Source organism: Mustela nivalis (genome assembly GCF_964662115.1).
Source record: "Mustela nivalis genome assembly, chromosome: 5".
In the NCBI taxonomy this organism is placed as follows: Eukaryota; Metazoa; Chordata; class Mammalia; order Carnivora; family Mustelidae; genus Mustela; species Mustela nivalis.
This window is the reverse complement of record NC_139024.1, coordinates 22908682-22934604: the sequence shown is the minus strand read 5'-3', so window position 1 is coordinate 22934604 and position 25923 is coordinate 22908682. Positions and strand designations below refer to the sequence as shown.

General features: G+C 41.5%; 1 protein-coding gene across 2 annotated transcripts in view; it reads left to right on the top strand.

Moving 5' to 3' along the window:
- The window catches only part of ARMC2 (armadillo repeat containing 2), a 112012-nt gene that overhangs the window by 45029 nt on the left and 41060 nt on the right, over positions 1-25923 (top strand). For both annotated transcript variants that reach the window (XM_082732050.1, XM_082732051.1), the window contains 4 exons: positions 2155-2253; positions 5516-5691; positions 11343-11445; positions 13166-13389. In XM_082732050.1, the coding sequence (XP_082588176.1) occupies positions 2155-2253; positions 5516-5691; positions 11343-11445; positions 13166-13389 (602 nt within the window). The remainder of the gene's footprint in view (positions 1-2154; positions 2254-5515; positions 5692-11342; positions 11446-13165; positions 13390-25923) is intronic.

The window sequence follows — 25923 nt, the reverse complement described above, 5'->3', positions numbered from 1 at the left end:
GATAAATCGCATAGCTTTCCTGCTTCTCCTGGGTGATATCATCACCGTATGCTTGCGAAGTTTAATACGTATTGTATGTTTTTTTTCCTTCTCAAGAGTAGCACAAATGAATGAGAGGTTTTGGAAAATGTGGAGCGCATAAAATAAATGACCCATAATCCCAGTACTCGGAGATGACCTTCGTTACCCCATTTTATAGAGGGAAAGTGATGCAACTTGCCCACAGTCGACCAGCAGAGCGAGGATTCAAACCCACACAGTGACTCTAGAACCTTAGAACTTAGGACTCTAGAACTCTCTCTCTCTCTCTTTTTTAGGACTCTAGAACTCTTTTTTTTTTTTTTTAAGATTTTATTTATTTTTTTGACAGAGAGAGGTCACAAGTAGGCAGAGGGGCAGGCAGAGAGAGAGAGAGGAGGAAGCAGGCTCCCTGCCGAGCAGAGAGCCCGATGCGGGACTCGATCCTAGGACGCTGGGATCATGACCTGAGCCGAAGGCAGCGGCTTAACCCACTGAGCCACCCAGGCGCCTTGGACTCTAGAACTCTTAATGGGCCTCCCTAGTCAGCTGGTTTCCACCCCGACCCCCGCCCTCAGTTAAAATAACCTAAAAATATGTAGGCCATATGCCTTTTCATTGTTCTCACTCTCTTCCCCTCTTTCTATGAAACCCTGATTTTCTCTATTATTTCTAACTCTTTGGGGGACATTTTGGGATCTAGGCACCCATGGTGGGCATTTGATTGATTGGTACCAGGTCCACTCTGAGCAGGTACAGACTCTGAACCAGTATAGACTGGGCACCATGAGAGGGTCTTATGGGGAGGGAGAGAGGGAGCGGGAGAGAGAAGGGAAACTGAGGAATGTGTCTTTAGCTGCTCCTGAGAGTCCGCACTGGGGTGGGGGTAGGAGGGACTCTCCGGCTACACAGTCTGTGCTTTAGATAGTGGGGTATTTCCTGTGTGAAATGTAATCATGATTTGTAGTTTCTAATACGATTCACACTGCCTTCCAAAGTCGCCTCTAAGTTTACTGATTTTGCTGTGGGGTGGAGTAGCATAGAGGTCAAGAGCAAGGGCTATGGCTCTGTATGACCTTGGGCAGGTAGCTTAATGCCCCTGAACCCCACTTTCTTCATCTGGAAAATGGAGACAATTTGAGGACCTCCTCATTATGCTATAAAACTTAAGTAGAGGCACATGGCCTCATACGGCGCCCAGCCAGTGGCAACCATTCCTCTTCTAGGACCTACGACGTTCCAGGGCAGCATCTAATCTCATTGATTCAGTGGTATCGTGCCGCCGGATGAACGTCAGACAGCGGTGGCCTGTTGTTTTTTAATCAGGAAAATGAAATTCACATTTATTGTTACAAGAAGCCAGACGCTGGGAACTGAGCTTTACCTATATCATGTCTTTTAATTCTTGGAGCCCCACAGGCAAAGATTTTCATCTCTGTTTCACTGATGAGGCTCAGAAAGGGTAAGAAGCCAGACCCCCGGGCAACCAAGGCATCTATACCAAGGTTGCGATTCGGACTGAGATTCACAAATTCACTTGGCGCTGATGACAATGGCCTTGAAGTCATGTGTCCATTTCATTTCCTATAGGAAAGAAAGCCTCTCTGCAGGCCTTCCTTTGAGAAAAGTTTTCATTGAATGTTTTCAGAATCCTTATTCTTTACATATCTATAGTTTCCTATTAATTCCACGTTACAGAGTAGTAAGCTTAAATAAAAAATAACTCCAACTCTTTGCCTTATGGGGGCACCTGGCTGGTTCAGTCAGTGGAGCATGCGACCCTTGATCTTGGGGTCGTGGGTTCATGGCCCGCATTGGGTGTAGAGCCTACTTAAAAAAACAAAAACAATCATTTGCCTTATGACAAAAATTCCAACACTTACAAAGCTTAAGACATCATGCAGTGTCCTAACGAGAGTTTCAAGTTCTGATTTCTTTACATGACCTTACCTGATTTTGATGGGGGGTGATTTGATTAAAAGACAGTGGTTCTAATTGGAATTAGCTGGGCTTGGGGGGCAAGGTATAATTTAATTCCAGAGCTGATTAATTTTGGTGATGAATAACAAAGACTTGAGGTACTCCTGGTGTACCTCCTTGTTCATTGCTTTCTCCTGGTCCGGATTTCTTTTGCAGCCTCAAAAGCTGATGTGCAAGAAAAGGAGACAGAAATAGAAGTAGATGAAGTCTTTTGGAATACCAGGATCGCACCAATTTTGCACCAATTAGAAAAGGGTAACACAAAAAGTTTTTGTTTTAAATTGAGAATACCTGTGCTTATTTCTATATTCCCCATTGCCCTGATATTTTTAGTACACTTTGACTACCATTTCTGCAAACGTGTTCAGAAACAAACGAAGTTATCTCTATATTCACCCACTAATGTACATAAGAAATACAGGTAAACAAGATGTTTAGTGAGTAAAAATTACACTTTAAATTCAGGAGGAGAGCCTGCTTCTAAAACTCCCCATGGAATACAAATTAACTATCACCTTCTGTCCGCCCAAGAAAATGTTGGTTTGAGCTCTCTGGCGTGGCAGTTAATACATGAAAGTGAAAGATTAAAACAGATTTCAGGCCCCTGAAACTTTGACTAAGTCTCATGGACTGGCATGCTTGGGCAGTGGGTTTTCTAGATCTACATGCATGTGTCCTACTCTCCTAAGGTTACCACAGCTCAAGACCCCAGTGGATGACTTTTCTCCTTCTGGAGTTCCTGATTTCCACCCTCAGCTTCACTTGGGGCCCTTTATTTTAGGAGACGTGTGCAAAAACTAGTGAGGAGAGCAGTCAGTCTGAACAAAGGTTCAAAAGAAGAACATGCTAGCGGAGGAAGGCCTGCAACACGGAGGCCTGGGCCAGAGGAAGTCTTCAGTCTGAAGGACTTTAAGAGAGCTCTGAGGACACCAGCAGAGAAAAGGGAACCAGAGTTTGGGATCCAGAAAGTGGATGAATCTCCCTTCTCAGAGGATTGGGGGCCCTGAAGCATGGCTTCTCTCCCATCAACTTATGAACAGTGAATGGTGGCAGGACTGGGTTTACTTGAGCTTTTGAGGCTCTTTCTTTCTTGTTTTCCTTTTTATTTTGACATAATTTCAGACTTAGAGGAAAGTGTCAAGGGTAGTACAAAGAAACCCTGTATGCCCTTCCCTCAGATTCCCCAAATATTATTTTACCACATTTGCTTCATTACTCCCTCTTGCTCTCATTTTCTCTGTAGCCCCCACCACACACACACGCGCGAGCACACACACACACACACACACACACACTCCATACATTAACATTGTTTTTTTTTTTCCTTTTAAAGGAAACCATTTAAGAACAAATTGCCAAGTGATGTCCCATACCCCTAGTACTCTAACATATATTTCAAGACACAAGGACATTCTGTCACGTATCTGGATACTACCATATCTTACTACACAAATCTTATTGAGTTTTGCCAGTTATCCTTATAATTCCTTTTATATAAAAAGAAAATCCTGGATCACAAATTCAAATTATTTGTCCTCTTTTCATGATCTTGACACAGTTGAGGAATACAGGCCAGTTCTTTTATATACTGCCCCCACAAAGGAGTTTGGCCTGGTGTTTTCTCACACTTAGACCGGGATGAGGCATTCGGGGCAGGTACGCGGCAGGCGTGGTGCCGGGTCCTTCTCAGTGCGTCCTAGCGGTAGGCTCGTGATGCTCATCTGGTCTCTTACTGGGGGTGGGAATTTCCATCACTTGGGGAAGGTGGTGTCCAGGTTTTTCCACTCTAAAGTTACTATTTTCCTCTTTGTAATTAATAAGTATCTTATAGGGAGCCACGACTTTGTGGCTACATTGCTTTCTATGACTTCTCCAACTTTTACCTACTAGCTTTAGCCCCCTGAGAATCTTGAAAGCTCTTAAGTTCAAGTTGTCTTTCAAGGCTCTATAGCCTTTACAACAAGCCGACTGACATAAAGAGTTAATTTGATCAACAGTTTAAAATCTGACCCATGAAACTTCCTTTTTCAGTTTCTTTTAAACTAAGGCAGCTACTCCTCATTGAACCCACCAGGCTGAAGAGTTTGCAGAGGGAAGTGTTAGAAAAATGCCTTGAGATCTCCCCATGGCCAGAGAGTGGCCCACGGCCTGAACTTGGGGTTTGTGAAGAAACTGCCAGGAACAGAAGAATAAAACAACAAAACAAAAGTGTTCTTACAATAGAGCTCAGGTTTTTCCTTTTATTTAAAGTGAGTCTAAGTCATTTCCCAAAAATTCATTTATTTAAGTGCATAACCGAAAGCCATTGAAGGTTACCAAGCTATTGAGGTTTAACATTTTTTCTTAGATGTTATTGTTGAAAAGAGCTAAAAATGGCCTGAGTCATTTCCTTCTTCAGGCGCACACTTCCTCTATGTGGGCTTTTAAGAGCACATTATGGTATTTATTTAAGATTGGTTTCCTAATTTTAAGTTTTGTGATGGGATCTATCAGATAATATTTTTCAACTGAATATCTCAGACTTGGATTCTTAGATTTCCCCTCAGGTTCCGCTTTGTGTGCTTGTTTTCTTCTTCATATGCCTACTGGGATGGATACCACATTCAAAGACGGCTGTCCTCAGAATTCTCACCGTAAAATAAAATAAATGTTCTAGGATTCTCCCATTTCCCAACTACAGTCTTCTTATCCTTCTCTCTTGTAATAACCACCTGCAAGTAATAGTGGCTGAGGTGACACTGGTGAGATTTCTGTCCCCTTGGAGCCCTCTTTTCCTAGATAATGAGGGTTGTTCTCACAGAAAAATATGGATCATTGTTTTTGTCACCAGATACATTAGAAAACAAGTATTTATTAAACTATGTTATAGGTTGTCAGTACAGTATTCTCACTGAACCATGTTCTGGTGATACAAAGATACAAAGACAAGATTCCTCCTCACTTAGCGTGACATCTGGGCGAGGGCACTGGACATGGAACACGGCATCCATAGATACGTAAGGAAAAACACAGTACGAAGTAATGTTCATGGAATGTGGAAAGGTACATCTTTTCTGGAGGAGCCAGAATGTAAACAAAGCCTTGATGGACCCAAGTCAGTAGGAATGAAGGAGAGGAGAACATTCTGGGCCAATGGAACTATGCCCCAGAGGGCTGGAGGTGGAGACACTGTGGTGTGCTTCCCCGAGACTGAAGGGAACACCATGAGGTAGAGGGTGTTTGGGGAGTAAAGCAGGTCACCTGGGATCGGTACAGTTCTATTCTTTAACACACTCTTTGAAAGACTGTGTGTTCTAGATAAGCCGACTGATGAGTAAATAAGTCAACATGTAGGAGGTAGATGGAAAAAAAAAAAAAAACAGGTAGATGGAAACTGCAAGAGAAGGGGAAAAACATAGTTCAGGAATTTGAAGATGTTTGGGGAAAGAATTAGGGGGTTTTACTTACGCTGTGTTTGACACACTTGAAGACTTGACCTTAATTAGTAAGTGCCGCTTTACTCTCTTTGCTCTGACAGAAGAAAACATTGAAACGATTTGTGCTGCTTGCACACAACTTCATCACGCTTTAGAGGAAGGAAACATGCTTGGAAATAAATTTAAGAGAAGAAGTGTTCTCCTGAAGACCCTGTATAAACTAGTTGATATTGGTTCAGACTTGCTCAGCCTTAAACTTGCAAAAATTATTCTAGCAGTAAGTTTTTCTTTCCTCTGGTCTAGTAGACTATAGCACATAAAAGTTCTATCTAATGCTTTATTTGTAAGTCTTACAGAGATCAGAAATGTATTGTGTTCATTTAGAATCTTGAAAAAAAAATCAGGGTAATAAATTGCCATCTCCGAATTTGACTAGGAACACTGTCTGAGGCTGAGATCGTGGAAAATGTTCAAATAAGCTCTTATATTTGGACTGTGGGTAGGTTTAAAAAAAAAAAAAGGTGACAATAGGCAAACACATTCAAAACAGTTTCTCAAGTAACTTGACTGGAGATCGGTATCAGGGAACCCAAGCTTGTGGTTTCTGCCCTACAGTTTCTGCCGGGTCCTTGATTCTGCTCCATGATTTAATAAATAACCGAGGATACCCTGGACCGTGGGCACACTGGCCAGGTGCCTTATGAACCAGTGTGAAACAGAGAAGCAGCTGCTTGTGGTCATGGGAAGGCGGTAACAGAAGGCTCCCGGGACGTGTTAGAAGAAAAAGCCAGACACCAAATAAAAGTTTGGATAAGCTCTGTCTCGGACAAAATGATACCATTGTTTGAGGGGAACACTTTGTTGTCACAGCCATAAGCGGTTGGAAACAAAAGATAAGACAGAGTTATTAGAGAACCTTCTAAAAGAGCCGCTAAAACAAATGAATGAAGCTTTGTTTACCTGGTTTCATAAAAGTAAAAGCTATTATGTTAACACCCATAATTCATATAATTTAAAATCCAAAAGTACACAGGGAAGGTAAGTGTTGGCATACTTACTAAGAACTCAGTAAGAATGCCCAGTGTTCCTTATTTTGATGTCTTTCATGAAAGCAAAATATCCTGACTACATACTCCATGTAATTTGGGGGGAGAAGCTACACCTTTACTGAGCTGTCATCACAATCTGTTCACCCTCTTCTAAAACACTGTGATATGATATATGACTCAGAAAGCAATACTTCTTTGAAATGGTGATTTGAGATGTATTTTGATCCCCTCACTGGGGGTAACTGATCGGTTAGCTTTAATGAAACAAAAAAGAGCAGAAGCCACAGAGATCGCTGAAGTTAAAAGCTGTAGGTAGACTTACGTTAACTAACTGGAATTTAAATAATACTTAAAAAAGAATTAAAAAGCTGACGGGTAAAGGTGAAAAGGTATCTGCATGCTTGCCCCATTTCCTCTCTGGCCCTGGATTTGGGGTGCCCCCTAGGCCCAGGAGAGCCCCTGTGAGAGGCTGGAAGTTTCTACCAGCATAGCTACCCTGGGGAGACCGAAGCTCTTAGCTGCTGAGCAATCCATTATTTTTGGTTTTTCATCTGGATCCCAGACATTTTGCTCCCTACCAAGCCAAAAAATAGATAAATGAGACAGAGAAGGAAAATGTCATGAATTCATCAGTGCTTTCCCGAGAGAATATAATTTTGGCTATTAAAGGTGCCATTCAAATTAATTAGATATATGATACTATTTAACTATTTTAGGGTAAAAGGCTAGGTCATCTCCCAAGCAGTGATCCCATCCTGAACTCAGTTTGATTAGATAAAGCTCTCTGTGTGGCGTTGACTGCCTTGTAGAATCAGGGGTGATTTTGAGCAGGCTACACTCCAGAGTGCAGACATGGGCAGGCTGTCCGTTCTGATTAGCTACAGAATCAGGTCAGGAAGGATCTTCAAGGCCATCCAGCCCAACTTCCCACCTGCTACCTGAATCTCTCCTTAATGTTCCAAACAAGACATTGTTTTGCATAGGCCTTGGTGATGGAATTCTATATAAGTTTTAGAAAGACCATATCATAAAAAGTTAAAAGAAAAGCTAACTAACAAAATATATATTTTTATATATTTTTATATTATATATTATAATATATAGTTATATGGAACTAAGGTGTTTTTAATATCTTCTCTAGTTTCTGCTAATACTACCAGTTTAGTATTAAAGTTCAGACATTTAAAATTATTTATAGTTAAGGGGCACCTGGGTGGCCCAGTAAGTTGACCCTCACGATCATGGTCACGATCCCAGAATCCTGGGATCGAATCCCACATCAGGCTCTCTGCTCAGTGGGGAGTCTGCTTCTCCCTCTCCCTCTGTAGCTCCCCCTGCTTGTGCTCTCTCTCTCTCTCTCTCTCTGTGTCAAATAAATAGATTAAATCTTTAAAAAAAATTTTTATAGTCAAAAACATTCAGGGAGTATAATATCAGTTCTTCTGCTTTCTTGCATTTTTTTGGTTAAGTTAGTTGGAGGTTTTGCCAGACAGTCATATAATTTTAAACTTTGTGTCAAAGGATCTTACAAAAATGTATCAGTCTGTATTAAGAATTTTTTTAAGTATAAACATATATGCAATGAATGCAACTATATATTCAGGAGGGGGGAAAAATCTGGTACTCTAGGTAGGGGGTAAAAAGAAAACAGAAAAGAAACCCCACCAGTCTGTCAAGAGTGATTATATATAGTAGTAGTAGTAGTGTAAGTGTTCTTAAACTTCTCTTTAATTTTCCAAATTTTCTTGGAATAGAAAAGACTGCTATTTTTAATGTAAGAAGTAAACTACCCCAGTACAAGAACATACTCTGTGCCAGGGACTCTTGATGCTGGGAATACAAGTGAATAAAATTCCCTGTCTTCCCTCCTGGCGCTGTATGTAGCAGGAGAGGCTATGAAAATGCAGAGAAATAACAAGGGTAGGGGTGGGGTGGGGAGGGATGAGGGGTGGGGAGTTGGGGCCAGCACGTTGCTGAGAGCAGAACGTGAAGCACAGGGCAGGGACTGGTCTGGGTGCGAGGAAGGGCTCTTCTATGTAAGGTTGTCCATGTTCCTTGCATGTGACTTAGTATCTTACTATATATTCATGTCTCAGAGTCATAATTTTATAGTTACCAAAAGAGAAGGTGTAGGAATGTGCTTTGGATGTAAACTGACCTTATAGCAGGCTTGGAAATCGTCGGGTTTTTGTTTGTTTGATCTTTAATGAAAACCCGGACGTGAGTTGTTGTCATTTTCCCTTCGTCACTTTTTACTAAAAATAGAAGACTTGGGCAGAGATTGAGGTTAGTTGTCATCATTCATTTCTTCAGCACGTTTTATTAAGCACAGAACACGTGCTACATTTCTCACACACACACACACACACACACACACACACGGAGGTTCACAGTATAGCAGAAGATGGTTAACTGATTAAATATATTCTCAAGTATTAAGAACAACATCTATTTCCACTGATAGAGAATTTATTTCCACTCTCTTTAGTCAGCTCATCTTCTGGGTTTTTATTTTATTTTATTTTTAAGATTTTATTTATTTGACAGAGAGAGCCACAGCAAGAGAGGGAACACAAGCAGGGGGAGTGGGAGAGGGAGAAGGAGACTCCCCACTGAGCAGGGAAATGGAGCTCGATCCCAGGACCTGAGCTGAAGGCAGACGCTTAAGGAATGAGCCACCCAGGTGCCCCTATCTTCTGGGTTTTTAAATAATTTTTTTGAAACCCTTGAGCATTCCATTTTTTTTCCCCCCCTAATTCCCATTTCCTTTTCCCTCCTGAGAACAGAAGGAGTGGCCATCCTGCCACATGTAACAGTTTCCGATGCTTCCCCAACAGTCTCAGACTTGCACAAGCCCTGATCTCCAGGGAGTTTGCTAAAATGCAGATTCTGATCCAGCAGAGCTATCTGGGGCCCGAGAGTCTGCATTTCTAATACTTACAGAGACTCCCCAGGTGCAAAACGGAAAGAACTACTTTTTTGAGGTTGCTCTGAGATAACCTGTCCAGGGCCCAAAGCAGGGAGGCAGATGGACACTGCTGTGTGGAAAAAGCTTCCCCCCTCTGCCCCTTGGCACCAGGCTGACGGTGCTCATCCTCGAATCTCCTACAGCGAACAGCCCTGTGCCTGGTCCACAGCAGGAGTGCAGTAATATTTGTGGATCAAACACACAATGAATCTTTTTTTGTTTTTTAAGATTTTATTTATTTATTTGACAGACAAAGTTCACAAGTAGGCAGAGAGGCAGGCAGAGAGAGAGGAGGAAGTAGGGTCCCTGCTGAGCAGAGAGCCCAACGAGGGGCTCAATCCCAGGACCCTGGGACCATGACCCCAGCTGAAGGCAGAGGCTTTAACCCACTGAGCCCCCCAGACGCCCCCACAATGAAACTTTAAGAACAAATTCCATTCTTTTTTTTTAAAACTAACTAGAAAGTCATTAATAAACAATATTGAAGGTAATTTTTAAGATGCTTTTTAATGATAAAATAATGACCCATAAGATATACTTATTTGTTCAGATGACCTCATTCCTATAAACATATTTTACATTCTTGCGATGAGGGCTTCTAATATTTCCATCTTACAATAAGTTATAAATGTCTTTTTAAATTTATTATTTATTTATTTATTTTAAAGATTTTATTTATTTATTTGACAGACAAAGATCACAAGTAGGCAGAGAAGCAGGCAGAGAGAGGAGGAAGCAGGCTCCCCGCTTGAACAGAGATCCCGATGCGGGGCTCGATGCCAGGAAGCTGGGATCACGACCTGAGCCGAAGGCAGGGGCTTTAACCCACTGAGCCACTCAGGTGCCCCTAAATGTCTTTTTTTAAAACATGGTATTCATAGTTACACTTTCTGGGACTGCTGGATACAAATGGTATTGTTCCACAATTTATTAAATTATTCCCTAATGATGAACACTGAGGATATTTTTTCATTTTTACTACTTTAGATAAATAATACAGCGAATTGAGACTCTTTGATGTAGCTAATCCCCCTCTACTGTGTCTTTTTTTTAGAAGTATGCTTCCTTATTGTCCCTGTGTTTAATGTACTTGACTATTTTTGTCTGATTTAGAAGGTAATTTTAAATTTTGAACACTATTTGCCATTATCTCACAGCATTCCAGATATAGTCTGAAAAATGAGTATATATGTATTATCTAATAAAAAATTACTTTTTGGGGTTCTTTTTATACAAATAATAAGGAGAATCAGAGCTTCCCCCTTTCTTTACTTTCCTTCAGCCCTACTAGGTTCTTTTCTAAGTTAGTCTAATCTAAAATTTTGGTATCTGTCTTCCTTTACTCTTGTGTGTTAGAGCAATTACTCTGCTTAATTAAACTTGTCAACATCCTCCCCCCTTTTATCCTCATATACACTTTAGAAAGTAACTAATAATCTCATGTATAAGGATAAGACTTTATGAAGCAAGAAATAAATGCTTATCAGTGAATGTGCATACCTCAAAGATCATTTATACTGTATTTACCATGATTTAATGAAATATTATAGATGGCAAATGCTGAGCCTAATCTTAGATTTGTTCTTTATGGTGTGTTTGTTTGTTTTTTAAAGATTTTATTTATTTATTTGACAGAGATCACAAGTAGGCAGAGAGGCAGGCAAAGAGAAAGGAGGAAGCAGGCTCCCCACCAAGCAGAGAGCCCAATGCAGGACTCGATTCCAAGACACAGGGATCATGACCCGAGCCAAAGGCAGAGGCTTTAACCCACTGAGCCACCCAGGCGCCCCTTCTTTATGTTTTAAAAAATACCCTGGAGCACTTTTAAAATAGGTATTTGTGATTTTAAAAAAAAATGATGGCACGTCTTTATTTCCCTCTGCAATAAAAACGTGTTTTCTTTCTCTGCAGCTTAAAGTGAGTAGAAAGAATCTTCTTAATGTCTGCAAACTTATATTTAAAATCAGCAGGAGTGAGAAGAATGACTCTCTGTTTGAGAATGACAGCGTTCTCGGTGAGTATCATTCAGCGCATGGGGCCCTTGCGTATGAGTGAGAAGTTTTGGGAGTGAAGTTGTCATTAATGGTGGCTAGAATATTTAATTTTCTCCTAATATCCAGAAGTTATGTGATGCCTAGTTTTGCTCTGTCCTTCTCTGTGTTTTCCACATTCTGTTTAATGTGTATCTTTGGAGCCAAGCATTGTTGGCTGTTTGTTTTACTTTTTTATTTTTTTTTAATATTTTATTTATTTATTTGACAGGGATCACAAGTAGGCAGAGAGGCAGGCAGAGAGAGAGGGAAGCAGGCTCCCTGCTGAGCAGAGAGCCCGACTCGGGGCTCCATCCCAGGACCCTGGGATCATGACCTGAGCTGAAGGCAGAGGCTTTAATCCAACTGAGCCACCCAGGTGCCCCTGGCTGTTTGTTTTAAATGCCTGTAGTAACATTATGTGACTTTAGCAAGTGTTCCCTACTTAAAAATCCATTTCCTGGTCTCAGATCGATTATCGGACGAAATACATATAATGGTATTTGACGTAATTGAAATTTGGGGGCTTTTGATGGAGTAGGAATGACTCAAACTTGGAAGACAAACTGGAAGATGGCTGTTGTAGACGTTTGACATCAGAGTGTCTCAAATGTATTTCAGATCTATAGAGAAATTTGATTACATGCTGCCTTCCTAACTAATACTGTTTGAGTCTTGGTACACCCTTAAATAATTAAGATGCTCAAATAGTTACCTCAATAGAAATCTTTTATGAATTCGCATTGCTGATCTAAGGCAAGGCAGCAACGAGGAAAATGCCCTGAGTTCTTTTTTTTTTCTTTTTTTTTTTTTGTGACCTAGGATGAATGATCTCTTTTTTTGATGCCAGCAGACAGGGACAAAGAAAGATTCTGACAAATGATCACACTGACATTAATAAAATTAAATGGGAAAGAGGCATGATCCACCTTATCAGAATTGCCTGGGTTACCCCTAAAATCTAGTAGTTGTAGCTATTCAGATGGATGTTTTTTAAGTTGTCTCCGGAACCAGGTGGATGTTATCTTAGAAGTATCGTTTTCTGTGGTGATTGAGATTTCTTAAAAGACCCTGTCTTGATTAATTTCCCATTCACACAGCAACCAGTATGTCCTCAAAAGTTTGCTGGAATTTAACTCTTGGGTGGCTCAGTTGGTTAAGCATCTGCCTTCGGCTCAGGTCATGAGCCCAGGGTCCCAGGATCAAGTCCCACCTTGGGCTTCCCGCTCAGCAGGGAAACTGCTTCTGCCACTGCTTTTCACCCTGCTCGTTCTCGCTCTTGTTTGGTCCCTCTCTCAAGTAAATAAATAAAATGTTTTAAAAAGAAAAAGGAAAAAAAAAAAAGAAATTTCACTCCTAAATTGTTTCAACTATCAATTATTCTATAATAACGCAACTTTTTTATAACTAAAAAGAAAGGTTGGTAAATATTAGTAAGAGGCAAGAAATGGCATTTTGATTAAAAGAAGGTGTTCTTATTTATAAATTAATATTCCCAACCTTTTGCTGTCATTATGATTACAGAGATTTGTCTCTGCTGCAGATAAGCTTCCCTCTTCATCCCACAAGAATAACACTTAACAAGCATTTGAATGTAATATTGACCAACATTTTACAAATTGTGTTTGACGGTCACACACAAGTGCTTTAAAATAATCTCTCTCCAGTCGTTAACACATTTGTAATAATTCATCTTTTTGGCAGAATCTTTATTGGAGGTCCTGAGAAGTGAGGAGCTACAGACTAACATGGAAGCTTTCCTATACTGCATGGGGGCTATCAAGTTCATTTCTGGAAATCCACGATTTCTCAATGAAATGATCAGCAAGGGTGCTGTGGAAATATTGATGAATTTGATCAAGCAGATAAACGATGACACCAAGAAATGTGGCACCTGCTTGCCTAACTCAGGCCACTTACTAGTCCAAGTAAGTATTTTAATTGAAAAGGTTGAATGTGTCAAATGGGTTTTCATGTTCCCGCGTACCCATTACCTGCCAGGTGGCTGTAACAGGGAACAGGTGGGCTGTTACCTACAGCCAGGTGGGGGGTACCTGGCATTAGGGATCAAGAGAAGCAGCCATTGCCCCCCAACACCCCACGTGTGTGTCCCCTGGAAAGGCTATTTCATGGCTGTTCACCAAGCATCTCTCTGCACAGCTTCGACATCCATTTCTGCTACTCTGCAGGGGAAGCAGGCCTAGGAGAATAAAAGGAGAGCATCTCTCTGCAAAATGATTTCATGCTATCATCAGAATTTTAACAGGCAGAGTTTTAATCTTTAGAGTTTCAAAGACTGGGTATCATTCATGAGGATGGGCAGCCAATGTCATGAATCTTGTATCTGCCATAAAACGTAGAAGTTAATGTCGTTGAGTGGCCGTTGGGGGCTGCATAGATGACCTTCAGGCCTGAGACTACAGTAATGAAGGTAGCAAAACTAGATACATTTAATATGACCAGGGGCAAGATGAACAAAATGTGTTCTGTGTTACTTTTATTACTTCTTTTGTGGCAGATTAAATTTCATAGTTAAACTGTTTTCACTGGAGCTGCCTCAGCTCTCATATTCATTTTTAGATGAGATTTTACTTTTTAATAGCATTTGTATGTCAGATAATATCATCTTTGATGTAATAATTCATGAGATTTGAAATGTGCTTGTCAATTAATGAGGATTGATTGAGCACTCAGAGTGCTTGGAGCCTTTGGGAGAGTGTGTTAAAAATTAGATTTAAGACCTGCCTTAAAGATGCTTAAAGTGTTTATGGTGATCATTAATTTTGGACTTTGTGGTCTGTCTCTGTTTTGAAAAAAAAGATTGGGAAACCCCTTTTAGTTGTGAATGATTCAGAATTCTACTGGATATGCCATCTTTTGTCTATGAAGACTTAGAAACCTCATTTTCATGCTACCAGTGATAGTGAGTTATTCAAAATTTTTCCTCAATGAATATTGTTACTTTGGTTATATAATTATTATATTTACTTGCTAAAATGTAAAAAAGTACAAGGAAGAATGTAAAATCCCCTGAAATATTTTTACCCTGAGATAACACACCTCCAACATTTTTATAACCAGTCTTCCATTGCATTTTCATGCAAATATATATTCACATATGCATAATTTTATATAATTCTTGATTTTTATCAAGGACTGTCTTATTTTTAATAGTTGCTTTGCTTATTTTCCATTATTCTCTTCCTTCCTCATTTCTTCTGTTCTAACCCACATTGTTCGCGCTGATGTGCTCAGCACCTTTTAGTGCAATCATAGGTTTTCAAAAATGGGATATTCTATGCACTTCTGTGTTCTCTTGTAACAATACACAGTAAGAACCCCTTGCAGATTCATTTTACGTTTTTTAATGACTGCCTAATATTCTACGTTAAGATTATACCTCAGATTCTGAACTGTTCTCCCATTGGGGTGTTCATTCTTTTTCATTTTTATGCAGCAGCTTTTAATTAAAAAAACTGTTTCCAGGGCTGCCTGGGTGGCTCAGTTGGTTAAGCAGCTGTCTTCAGCTCAGGTCATGGTCGCAGGGTCCTGGAATTGAGTCCCGCATCAGGATTCTGGCTCAGCCTGCTTCTCCCTCTGCCTGCTGCTCCCCCTGCTTGTGCTCTCTCTCTCTCTTTCTGAAAAATAAATAAAATCTTAAAAAAGCTCTTTCCAACCCATTTATATACATATATAAAAATATATATGCAAACATTTGCATACATGCAAATATATATTTGCATATAATATATATATTGCATTATATATAAAATATATAATATTTTATATTATATATTGCATATAAAATATATATATTTCTGAAAAATAAATAAAATCTTAAAAAAGCTCTTTCCAACCCATTTATATACATACATAAAATATATATGCAAATATATTTGCATATATGCAAATATACTTGCATATATGCAAATATACTTGCATATAAAATATATTATATTTTATACATGTATAAAAATGTATGCAAATTATAATATATATTTGCAAATATATATTATAATTTGCATATATATTTTTATACATGTATAAAATATAATAAAATACATAATATATAATAAATAATATATAATAAAATACATATAAAAATAAATATAACTTTATTTTTATACATGTATTTTATTTATTTTTATATTTACATTTATTTATATATTTATAATAAAACATACCATATGTAGAAGTAAGGTCATTTGGTATAAAGAAACATTGAGTATTATTGTGACCTAAAATACATCCGGTCCAGAGCTAGGACCTCTGGTATAGCCGTAAGTACAGTCCTATTCCCCGTGCTCCTCTCTTTCCTCCCATTTTCCCCCATTCAACATCTTTAAGTGCAAACTGACTCACTGGGTTAAATACTCCTCTCCTTTCCTGACATCCACATACCCCTCTAGGGGGTGTGACAAGGGACACTGCAGTAACTTCTTCCTCCCTGCCCGACACCACTCACCAGGCACTGTCCTGGTCTCCAGGCTTCCTCTGAAGCTGCCAAGGATCTGGCTTGGGCAGCCTGTACATGCCTGAGGTTTCTCCCTGGGGCACAGTCCAGCAGGAGGAAGGGCCACTGCCTGAGAACGGGCTCCCACCATGGTCACCAAGCCCCATTTGCATCAGCTGTACAGTGTCACTTTGTGTGTGGGGTGTGTGTGTGTGTGTGTGTTTACAGACCTGGGGGAGATATCGTTGGAGGGCCCCCTGACTTGGACATTCCCTCCTCTTTCATGAAATTGAAGAAAAGTTGTTTCGTGTCACATGATGGATGAGACGTAAGCCACATGTGTTCACGAGAAGAGCAGGTGAAAATCTGCTCCTGTAAATGTGTGAGGCTGACTGGCTCATCACTAGCCCGCTTGTGTGCACGTGTGACCAAACAGGTCTGGCCACGTGCGGGATTGTTTGTTCACACCAGTTTGTGGAACTCAGTAACTCTAGTTCGTGAGACATTTTTTTAAAGCAACTTTGTTCAGTAGAAAAAAATCAGTTAATTATTGTGGCTATACCAATAAAATATCTATGAGCCAGAGAGCACGTAGCAGGGCCAAAAAGACAAAGACAGGCAACACTGGCCAGTTGTGAGAGCCTCTCTTTCATGACTTTCATCCTGGAGAACCTCAGTAACTTTAGCATACTTTCTGGGGACCTCCTCTTACAAAACTGTACACTCCAGCATCTGGGGCAAATGCTAGAGTCACTGTGTTTCCCTAAAGCTGCCCTTTTGGACGTCTGGAAGCTGGAGCCTGAAAGTTGTATAGGGTTTGGGAAACCGGCACAAAGGGAAAGAGATAAGGTGTGTTTGGGGCATACTGAGGAGGTAGGTCAGTCCAGAACAGAGGGGTTCCGTGAGAATCCGTGAGATTCATAGGCCACAGCCCTGAGTCTCAAACACCGAGCCGTACAGTGTGGACTTGGAGAAGTCGCTGGAAGTGGGTGTGGGGGGAGGAGGAGGTGAGATCAGAGCGGCAGAAGGATGACTGTGCATGAGACAGGAAACTGATCACGACCAAAATGCTGAAAAGTGATGGGAAGAGAATGTATCAGGGGTGGGAACAGATTGGAAGGCTAAGATCTCACACACAGTAGCCTCAGTTAAGAAGTATTGCTAAGTTATTAGATTTGAGGCAGATTATCATAGAGCTAAAGGAATGAGGTCCAGGAATGGGTGTGGAAGAAAAGCTCCTCCACAGCACCTGAGCTAACGCGACCTACAGGAAAAAATACTGAAGTTTTGAGATTTCTTTCTTTATGTTGTTTCTATGTTAAAGGCTCTCTTTATCACACACACACACACACGTGACCTGTAGGGGGCCTTGAGTTTTACACACCACACACACACACACACACACACACACACACACACACACAATTGTGTATTCGTGTTTGTGTTTATCACTGTATGGCCGAAATCAAGAGACATTCATTTCACGGATGATGGGAGAGGGGCTCCTCTGTGCCAAGCGTATCCTGGGTAGTGGGGAAGATAGTGGAGGACAAGAGAGCTGCCAGTAGGGGCCTACTCTTTGGAGATTCTTGTGTCCAGATTATGGTATTCTGATGCCTTGTTCTTCTACAAAAGCATGGCATTTCCACAGGTGCATTGCTGCCTTAAGTTCTGCCAATCAGATGCATAATAGCATTTTAAGAGGCTGAGTGTTGCTGCTTGGGGGGTGTGAGGGCCACCACCTGCACCCCAAGTGGAAGTATTAATACTTCCAGTCTGGAGATATGACTGTCTGTAAAATTGCAAGAGTGAAGAAAGTTAAACCGTGCACATTTACTGAATTCTGGAATACTAGAATTTCAGGAGAGCTCCCCAAAACTGGGAGAAAAAGAAAGGCCAAGTAAAACTCAAGGCCCCCTACAGGACAGTAACGGATTGCATCACCCCAGGAGGTGACCGACAGAAGCAGGGATTTGTCAGTGTCCTGGAATGGATTATCAGGAGGTGTCAGGGCTCCTCTCTGATTTCTGAGGCTAACATTGGGGAGGTTGTAACACAGGAAAACGGCTGGAGTTGCCTCCATCAGAAAGTCTGCTGTCGCCTCCTTCGTGCCCCGTTCCAGGGGAATGGAGAAGACCCTCTGGATAATTCATCATCACAACCAACCCCTGATTCCTCTGGTGTCTCGTTTGTCCTCTGGTGTTCCGAGAACACCGCGCAGGAAGCTGCTTTACTGTTATTGAAGAAAATCTCAAGGTATCACATTTGCAGTTAGGTCATTTATAGATATATAATGTAACTGGTAAGACCCAGATGGTCTTGAACTAACATTCCTATGTTTTTATTCCTTTGTATTCCCAGCCTTTCTTCTTTACAGCCTGCCTCATTTGATTTTGAGTTCAATCCTTAGAGAAGTATATTCTTACCCTGCTTCAGATACATCTTTGAAGTTAGACTGTTTTGCAACACCCGGATACCATGGTTTTATTTCCCTCCCTACCTCTCCTGCCGGGCTCACTTCTTGAGGTCTGCAACCGTCCCCCAGAGGGTCCTTCTGATCCTAATCTTTCCCCCTCCTTTGCTCAGTACATCTCCCATGTCATCTTCTTCCTTTTTCTAAGAGGACATTTCTCGGTGATGTCGGTCACCCTGGCCCTCGTCACTCCCTGCTCCATTCCTTCACCTTGGCTTGAGTTTGGGGAAAAGGAAAGTGAATTAAGCAAAGAGAGATGAGTCAGACATTATGAGCCTAGATGGTTCAGAAAATGATATTATTACCATGAGAAATTAGAGAGTTATACAAGGAACTGATTTGGTGAGAGGAGGAAATTACATAACTAATCTTCATTGGAAACTTGAAGATGCCGGCAGAAGAGCCAAGTGGGGCGGTCCGGTAAGTGACTGGAATTAGAGACTAGTGCTTAGCAGAGACAGTAAAGCTAAGAAAACAGATGTAGGGTCATCTGCATGGAGGCAATAGTTGAAGTCAAGAAAGCAATGCAGCTACTCAAGGGGAGAATATAGAAAGATTCTAGAGGAGCGCTGAGAACAGATTCTATGAAATGGCCAAATTTGTGGAATGTGAAAAAAACAAGTAGCCAGAAAATGAAGAAAGGACAATGTATAGGAGAGCAGAGATCTTAAAAGCATGGATTGGATTGGTCAGCTTTGGCTAATGCTGTGGATGGTACCCATGGGAAGAGGACTTCTGCTCCTTTGTGTGGAGAAGTTTGAGCAGGCGGGCGGGATGGAGTCATGCTGCTAGTGGTCCATGTTCTCTTTGAAGCTTGCCTGAGTTTTTATCTCTGCATCTTTAAATTAAAAGGTGTTCTGGTACAGTTGATTTTTAAAAAGCATAAGCCTAGCATAAAGTTCCTGCTTTGACTGATCTGAATTTGCTGCTGTATTCTGTGTCCCACTCCTCCTCTACCGCATCTTTGAGAGCCCGATGGTCCATTTGGTTTCTTACCTGCTATTGAGACAGGGCTCCCTAGTGAAGAGGGGAAAGGCCTGAGCTGGCCTTTCAGCTCTGCCCCCGGCAGTGCTTCTCAGTCTCTGAACCTTCCTTCCTTCATCTTTCAACGACCAGCTGAGGGGTGCCTGGGTGGCTCAGTCGGTTGAGCATCTGGTTGATTTTGGCTCAGGTCATGAGATCAAGCCCCAAGTTGGGTTCTGGGCTCAGTTTGGAGTCTGCTTGAGATTCTCTCCCTCTCCCTGTGCCCCTCCCCCAGCTTGTGCACAGGTACTCTCTCTCTCTACCCCTCAAGTAAGTAAATAAATAAAATCTCTTTAAAAAAAAAAAAAAAAAAGAGGACCCATCTTTTTTTTTTTTTTTTTTAAGATTTTAGTTATTTATTTAACAGAGATAGAGAGCACACACAGGGAGCAGGGGCAGAGGTAGACTTGATTCCAGGACCCTGGATCATGACCTGACCTGAGGTAGACTTGATTCCAGGACCCTGGGATCATGACCTGAGCTGAGGTAGACTTGATTCCAGGACCCTGGGATCATGACCTGAGCTGAGGTAGACTTGATTCCAGGACCCTGGGATCATGACCTGAGCTGAGGTAGACTTGATTCCAGGACCCTGGGATCATGACCTGAGCTGAGGTAGACTTGATTCCAGGACCCTGGGATCATGACCTGAGCTGAGGTAGACTTGATTCCAGGACCCTGGGATCATGACCTGAGCTGAGGTAGACTTGATTCCAGGACCCTGGGATCATGACCTGAGCTGAGGTAGACTTGATTCCAGGACCCTGGGATCATGACCTGACCTGAGGTAGACTTGATTCCAGGACCCTGGGATCATGACCTGAGCTGAGGTAGACTTGATTCCAGGACCCTGGGATCATGACCTGACCTGAGGTAGACTTGATTCCAGGACCCTGGGATCATGACCTGACCTGAGGTAGACTTGATTCCAGGACCCTGGGATCATGACCTGAGCTGACTTTACTGAGTCACCCAGATGAAGGACCATCTTCATGAGTAGTTGGGAAAATTAAATGAACTGACCTATGAAAGCACTACAGAATAGGACATGGCCCACAGCTGGTACAAGCTGGCATTCAGCAGAAATTTGTATTAAACAAAGTAAGATCAGAGTTACCAAAACCTGAAGCTTCAAAGAGCCATTTCTTCTGAGGAGAAAAAAAGTTAAGCACAAGAAATTAAGGTGACAGAGTTAGAGGTGAATCTCAAATGTAGGATCTTTTTCATTTTTCTGTCTTTGAGAATGTATGTGGAGAACCATACTGAATAGAAACTAAAATTGGAAGGGGGTATTGTATCAGCAGCTTGGGATTCTGGGTACTTAATGGAGCCCAAGTCTCAGAGCCAACTGTTCCCGCTTCAAGATTCTGGGAAAAAAAATTTTTTAAAGATTTTATTTATTTATTTGACAGACAGAGATCACAAGCATGCAAAGAGGCAGGCAGAGAGAGAGAGAGGGAAGCAGGCTTCCCGCTGAGCAGAGAGCCTGATGCGGGGCTCAATCCGAGGACCCTGAGATCATGACCCGAGCTGAAGGCAGAGGCTTTAGCCCACTGAGCCACCCAGGTGCCCCAAGATTCTGGGAAATTTAAGAGATGCCTTTGACTAAAGTCTGGAGATTCAATGAAGCAGTGATTTACCTTATGTTAGTAATTAACAACTGTACAGTTTAAATCTTTCTTTAGTTACATTTTATAGTTTTAAAATGTAGAGATTAATACATATTTAGGTAGTTAATTATTATTATGAGTGTGCAGACTTAAGTAGGAAAGTATGTTAACTCCCTTTCTCTGGCTTACCCTTGCCTATGGGAAGCCTACCTCTCAGACCATAAAATCAGAACCAAGGCAATAACTTCTACCTGATGGAAACTTTCTCTGGCTGTTGAAGGAAATAAATTGCATACCTATGAAAGCAAATATTCCCATAGTTATATTTCTTAAATTCTTTTTTAAAAATATTTCTTAAATTCTTCTAATTTTATTGGAGATTTGATGATTAAGCAGAAAAAAAATTAGGGGCACCTGGCTGGCTCAGTTGGTTAAGCATCTGCCTTCAGCTCAGGTCATGATCCCAGGGTCCCAGAATTGAGCCCTGCATCAGCAGAGAGCCTGCTTCTCCATCTTCCCCTCCCCCTGCTTGTTTTTTTTTTTTTCCTCTCTCTCTCACAAATTAAAAAAAAAAAAATCTTTAAAAAATAAATAAAAAATATTTTTAAAGCATCTTTTTTGAAGATTTTGTTTGAATAGGAAATGAGGTCATTTATTTTCTTGTTGTTTTAATTGCATATACTTTCTAATACAGTGAAATGCCCAGATCTTATATGTTTGATGAGTTTTGACAAAAACATCCAGCTATGTAATCCACACCCCTATCAAAATGCAGAAGAGTTCTGTCACTCCAGAAATTTCCTTCCTCCTCTTTCCAATTAATTCCCACTCTCCTTCCCCACAAAGGGAAACTTTTTTTTTTTTTTTTTTTTTGATCCCTTTTACCATAGATAAGCGCTGCCTGTTCTGGAATTTAAAATAAATGGAACATACAGTGTGTGCTTTTTTGTGTCTGGCTTTTTTTTTTTTTTTTGTAACTTTTATTTTGAACTAAGTATAGGTTCACAAGATGTTGCAAAAATAGTACAGAAAGGTCCTGTGTCCCCATCATCCAGTTTCTCCCAATGGTGACATCTTACATAACTACAGCACATTATTAAAACCAGCAAATTGTACAATGTTGCTGACTAGAGTACTATTTCTGGCTCATTTTGCTTATGGTATATTGTTTTTGAGACAGGATACAACTTTCTTGGTCCCAATCTTTGGTATTGGTTCTTAGGCTTGCTAATTTTGTAATGATACACTTGCTAGTGGGCAGGGGACCGCTATTTGCTACGTAGGAAGCTTGTTTTCTGGAAGGAATAGCGGTATCGTTCTTTAGCTAAGAACTTCCTCACCCAGCTCGCAGGAGAGAGTAGGCAGTCAGAGCTCTGGCCCTTCCTCTCCACGTCTCCTCCCCTTCCTGGGAAGGGCCTGTGAACAGGTAACTCGTGTTCCCCTCAAACTTTCTAGGGATGGCATATCTAAAGATCTGGGGAGACTCAGACACCCCAGACCTACAATGTAATGCCTTGGGTTTTGAACTTGGAAATAAGAGAGAAACAAAGGCAAATGGGTCGGGGAGAAGATGATCACCACATTGAAAGCTGTAATTTATAGAGGAAGCAGGCTGCCATTCTCATCCTGAACCCCTGGATTAGACATGCCCCCCCCCATCACAAGATGCTTCTGCCCCAGGAGGAGCAAGGGAGAGAACCTCATACTCCGCAGTCAGGAAGTGAGGAACGATGGTGGCCAGGAGTATCATGATTAAGAATATCTCTTCACAAGGAGCCTCAAGCATTGGGAAGTAAATTTTCCTATGCCTGTGGTTTCCAGGGAGAGACATTTTCTTCTTAATTGCTGTCATGACCGTTCAACCTCGTCTCTTCGTTGTAGACGAATTAGTTGTGGCAATAAAGAAATGTCAGTGACTTTAACGTGGAATCGGGGAAAATCGGTGTTAGTACTTGGTAGTTCTCGGTATTATGTTATCTTTCTCAGACTCATTTCCCTCCAGCAGGAGCTGGAGAGTAACGAACAGAGGCAAGTATGGAAGAGAGTCCCAGAATAGGGCTCTGGGGGTCTGAGGAGGACAGAACCATTTCCTGCGGAAGTAGGACCCCATAGTAGGAAGGTGCCAAATGGGCTCCACGGCCAGGCGCCAAGCATTATAAAGGATTATGAGTTAATATTAATTTCATATGCATAGATCTTAACTCCAATAAATTGCTTAGGAATTTAGGGTGCTAGCTTAGGAATTTCCTGGGTACAGTGGCATCTTGTCGTTGCTGCCTCTCGTCTCAGCCAGAACTGTATGAACCAGCCATGAGACAATACGAAACTCCTCCGGTTACCACAGAGGCTCTGGTTTGGGCATATATGTGGTCGCACATGGGCACAGATCCAGAAAATGAATGCACTTTTATTAATAGAGGGAGATGGTTTTGCTGAGGTTGGAAAATGGTGTGGCTTTGGTTCTTAAATCATTTGACACTGTTTGCGGTCTCTGGTGGCTGTATTCATTCTTTCACATCATCAGTGGGAAGGGAAGCATTTTGCAGTTGGCAGTGAGGTTGGGATAAAGCTCGAGGGATTTTGGTTATGCATGTTCCAGATGATTGAGAAATAAAGTGAATGCTTCTAGAGACAGCCAAGTGGAACGGAGGAGACGAGACAAGGAATCAGAGCTTAGAATGCCCACCTACCTGGTGGCTGGTGGACTTCCTGAGACTTGGTTTCCTCATCTGAAAAGTGGGACTCATAATACCTTTCTTGTCTGCCTCATGGGCCTGATTTAGGGAGCAAATGAGATCAAGTTTACAGGGTAGCTCTATAAACCATAAAGCGGCTCAAATTCTTTCCATAATCACAGTCAATGTATAAAAGTAAATAAAACTGAATCCTCATGCTGATTTTGGGAAAGGAAAACATAATAACTTGCAGACTATTGATGGTGTGGTTTTTAATTGCACTATGTTCCAGACGTTTCTTTGAAAGCTGGTTTTCTGACATTGGGAAAATGTTCCTCCAAGGAACAATATCATGATTGATGGTGACGTTCTTAGGCTAGCCAAAAAAGACTGCTTAACTTGTAATGCACTGAACTAGGAGTTCTAAGGTGAGCTGTGAGCTCCAAGCCCTTAGTGCTCTGGGGCAGCTCTGGTGGCTGAATGCCTTCTAGGGCAGAAGCTGGTGGGCTCCCTGGAGACTGAGGATTCTGATAGAGGAAAAATGCAAAGGGAAGAGAGAGGGCCAGCCACTCTGGAAATGAGCAGTGTGCAGAGGCTCAAATCAACCACTTTGCGCCCATCCTGCCTTGCACCCATCCCACTGCAGTAGAACATGCCGGAATGGGGCCCCAGCTGCCGGGCTTGTTTTGCCATCCTTAAGTCTCATGATATCGATCAGGAGGGTCTCATATTTTAAGACAACGATTTCTTGCATCTGCTAAGGTTTTTCTTTTCTTTTTCTTTTTCTTTTTTTTTTTAAGGATTTATTTGCTTATTTGGCAGAGAGAGACAGCAAGAGAGGGAACACAAGCAGGGAGAGTAGGAAAGGGAGAAACAGGCAGGGAGCCCGACTCAGGGCTGGATCCCAGGACCCTGGGATCATAACCTGAGCCAAAGGCAGACGCTTAATGACTGAGCCGCCCAGACACCCCAGGTTTTTTAATTGATAGTTGAAAACACAATCAGAGATCAATAACTAAATGCCTATAATCAATCTGAAAAAAAAAAAAACAGATGCTTTTTAATTCTAATTTTGCTATACTAAAATGATGTTTATAAATTATAAACGCCTTGATGAATTATCTAATCACTTCTCAGTATAATTCTTCCCTTTATAATGCATCTCCCAGTGTTGAGGATGCAGTGAGAACTTTCAACGCTAGGGTTTTTGTCAAACTCTTCGGACATTTTTGCTTAGAAATTCTGATTGAAGGTGGGGCCCAGTACCTCTTGTGACCAAGGAAATTTGGGGACCCAGAAAGAAGAAGCTGCCTCAGCAAAAAGATGAGCACCATAAAGTTCTACAGTGTAGCTTGGTCTGTTTTCAGGAGCAGATTAATAACCAGAATCCCACCACAATGCTTCTTTCTTGGCTTATACCGAAAATGAAGGGTGATGCCTCAGACATCCTCTAACAGCTGCTAAGAAGCAAGGACACCAAAATTCCCATCAGCCATCTTTGTAAATGATCAGTTCGGTATTTTCTTTTCTCTTCTTCCCTCTACTCGCCTCGCTGCCCCACGCAGTCACGCATTAGGAGATGGGAAAAAAAAAAGAGACATGCTTTTTCTTTTTCTTTTTTTTTTTTTAAAGATTTTTATTTATTTATTTGACAGACAGAGATCACAATCAGGCAGAGAGGCAGGCAGCGAGAGAGAGGAGAAAGCAGGCTCCCCACTGAGCAGAGGGGAGCTCAACCCCAGGACCCTGGGATCACTATCTGAGCCAAAGGCAGAGGCTTTAACCCACTGAGCCACCCAGGCGCCCCAGAAACATGCTTTTCTGTTTTTTCTTTCTTGGTGGGATGACACGTGGAAACTGCTCCAGAGAGCCCTTTGGAAGCTCAACAGACATCGATAAAATCATCTAACCCGCATTTCTTCTTCGGTCCTAAAGGATTTGAGATGATTTAAAAGTTTATAGACAGTAAAACAGAAAAGTACATAACTAAGCAGAGTTAGAAACCATATAAATTCGAATGGAAAGTTAAGAGCCCTGTCCACTTCTGCAAGCTTAAAGCTTGGACTTTGGTGAACTCCTGCTTTGGGGGCAGGCCCAGTGGGTGGGCTTTCCTGGCGGGGAGGGGGAGGGCAGGAAAACTCATTTGTGATTTCCGCAAATATATCTCTGTTAAAAGTGGGAGCAAGGTTGCAAGTTAAGTGGGTTGACTAGAAATTCGTCTTTACTGT